The sequence below is a fragment of the Echinops telfairi genome, unplaced genomic scaffold, assembly GCF_000313985.2.
Source record: "Echinops telfairi isolate 266 unplaced genomic scaffold, ASM31398v2 ScPeMD7_23;HRSCAF=83, whole genome shotgun sequence".
Taxonomy (NCBI): Eukaryota; Metazoa; Chordata; class Mammalia; order Afrosoricida; family Tenrecidae; genus Echinops; species Echinops telfairi.
In genome coordinates this window covers 38,681,800-38,684,216 of record NW_022103920.1, presented here as the reverse complement: position 1 = coordinate 38,684,216, position 2,417 = coordinate 38,681,800, and the positions used below count along the sequence as shown (strand labels likewise).

The window sequence follows — 2,417 nt, the reverse complement described above, 5'->3', positions numbered from 1 at the left end:
TCTCTCTCTCTCTCTCTCTCTCTCTCTCTCTCTCTATCTCACACACACACACACTGCAGAGCTTATCTGACCTATGCATGACCAGTTTGCAACCTCTGAAGTAATGAAAGGTTATCCCTCAGTCCACCTCTGTTGAACACTGCCTGTTTTCGCCGCAGGTATCTGAACGTCTCAAAGTGGTAGATGTCATAGGCACCAAAGTCTACAACGATGGAGAACAAATCATTGCTCAGGTGGGGTATCCTTTATGTGATTCTGTTGGGGATGATGCCCCCACACGTTATTATACATTCCAAATGTGTTCCTGCAATTGGGTGTGCAGTGATGAATATTCCTTCTAACAAATGACCTCTTCAGAATGATTTGTTATACCCCCAAAGCAATTTTTATATTTTTATTTATATAACTAACAATGGATATTCATGAAACCATCTAAAGGTTTTCTGTATCATTTTATAGTTGTACGTGACATGAAATTCACACGTACATAAATAGTGAAAGGAGCCCTGGTGGTGTAGGGGGTTCCGTGTTGGGCTGCTAACCACAAGGTTGGCAGTTTGAACCCCTCAGCCGCTCTGGGAGGCAAAGATGAGGCTGTCTGCTCCTGTAAAGACTTCTAGTCTTGGAAACCTGAAGGGTCAGCTCTGCTGTGCCCTAACGAGTCTCTAGGAGTCAGACTCAGCTGGATGGCAGTGGGTTTGGAATGTCAAGAAGGAGATCTCCTTTAGGAGAGGAAAGCCCCAGGGGTGCTCCCTGGGACTCACGGGGAATGCCCGGAAGGACATGTTGGGAGATGCTGTTGTTTTTCTTGGTCAAGAGCTCATCTAGCAGCCAGAAGAAGCTCCCAAGGCTGCTAGCTGATGTCAGCCCAGAAGGGAGCCGAGTGGACCATAAAGGTCTTCTGGGGAGTAAAGGGGTCAGCGTGTTATTTAACCCCTAATGCTTTCTTAAACCCCAGTTGGAGCCATTAGTACAAGGGGGCTTCAAAAAGTTGGTGAGAAAAAAATGGAATTAGGAAACCATGGCATTTCCCCATGAATGCTTTGAAGCCCTGCGGCATTCCGGTGCTCGGTTCCAGTGGGTCTCCCTAAAAGTAGGGTTGGCGAGAGTCCAGGGAGAAAGCCTACAGGTGGTCACACCTCGTTTCAGAGGTGTCTGTTTGCAGCTTAGAGCAAGTGATCCCGATGGGTTTTTAAAATAGATTCAGTTGTTTATGTGTCATCTCAACCACTGACTTTCCCTTTGATGTGCGTAATACAAGGGTCAAGGTCTGTCAGGCGGAGGGAAGGATCAGTGTTTCAGAAGGCAAATAAAAACATAAAGCAAGCCCTCTTGCTTTCCTCCGTACGTACGCACAGACTAGAGCAGTCAGGGACCAAGGCTTACGCATCACTGCCTTTGAGTCTTTTCTGACTCATAGCCACCCCGTAGGACAGAGTGGCACTCCCCCTGTGGGTGTCCAGACTGTAACTTGCTACAGGGGTAAGAAGCCTTATCTTTCTCCCTTGGAGTGGCTGCTGTGTTTGAACTACTGACCTTGTGGTTAGCCCACTACACCGCCAGGCTCCTCCTGATCAAGGTTTAGGCGCTAAGAAATAAATGGGTAAATAACAAAAGTTTACCAGTTGTTGCCGAGGCGATTCCTGATTGTGGCAGTGGCTCCTTGGGCGTCAGGGTCGATCTGCGCTCCGGGGCCTCTCATGGCTGTGACCTTGAGACCTCTCTTCTTAGGGGCTCTGGGTGGGTTCAGATATCTATGCTTTGGGTCAGCAGTCAAATGCTTAACCTTTTGCACTACTCAAGGAGAGCAGAGCAAAATGTACTCTTAAAGGGATTTTTTAAGCTTTGTATTTTGAAGTAACTATTCCCAGCAAGTTGCACGGATAAGACAGAGTCCCCTCACCCAGGGTTCCCCCAGGGTCATGTCTGTCTTCTCTTTCCTTCAGGACCAGAACCAGCCAATGGCCATTGGTGTAACCCACAGATCTTACTCAGGGTTTACTAGTGCTACATGCACTTAGAGCATATAACCGAGGACTTATAAACTTAGAGGGTTTGTTTTTTTTCTGGGGCCTATAATATACTTACTGTTTTGATGCCCTCCTGGTTTTATTATGACATGTATTAATCTGGTAGATATTCATTATTCTAGTAAATGAATATTATTGAAAGTTTTACCCTATCATCAACACCGATTGTTTTTTTTTTTTGTTTTTTTAATCATTTTATTAGGGACTCATATGACTCTTATCACAATCCATACTTACATCAATTGTGTAAAGCACATTTGTACATTCATTGCCCTCGTCATTCTCAAAACATTTGCTCTCCACTTAAGCCCCCAGCATCAGGTCCTCATTTTTTCCCCTCCCACCCCGCTCCCTCCTCCCTCATGAGCCCTTGATAATTTTTAAATT

The 2,417-nt window shown here is 45.7% G+C and overlaps 1 protein-coding gene across 1 annotated transcript in view; it reads left to right on the top strand.

Annotated features, from left to right (window-relative positions):
* Positions 1 to 2,417, top strand: part of PRKAR2B (protein kinase cAMP-dependent type II regulatory subunit beta) — a 79,880-nt gene that overhangs the window by 70,746 nt on the left and 6,717 nt on the right. The window contains exon 8 of the mRNA XM_013004630.2: positions 159 to 233. Coding sequence (XP_012860084.1) covers positions 159 to 233 — 75 coding nt within the window. The remainder of the gene's footprint in view (positions 1 to 158; positions 234 to 2,417) is intronic.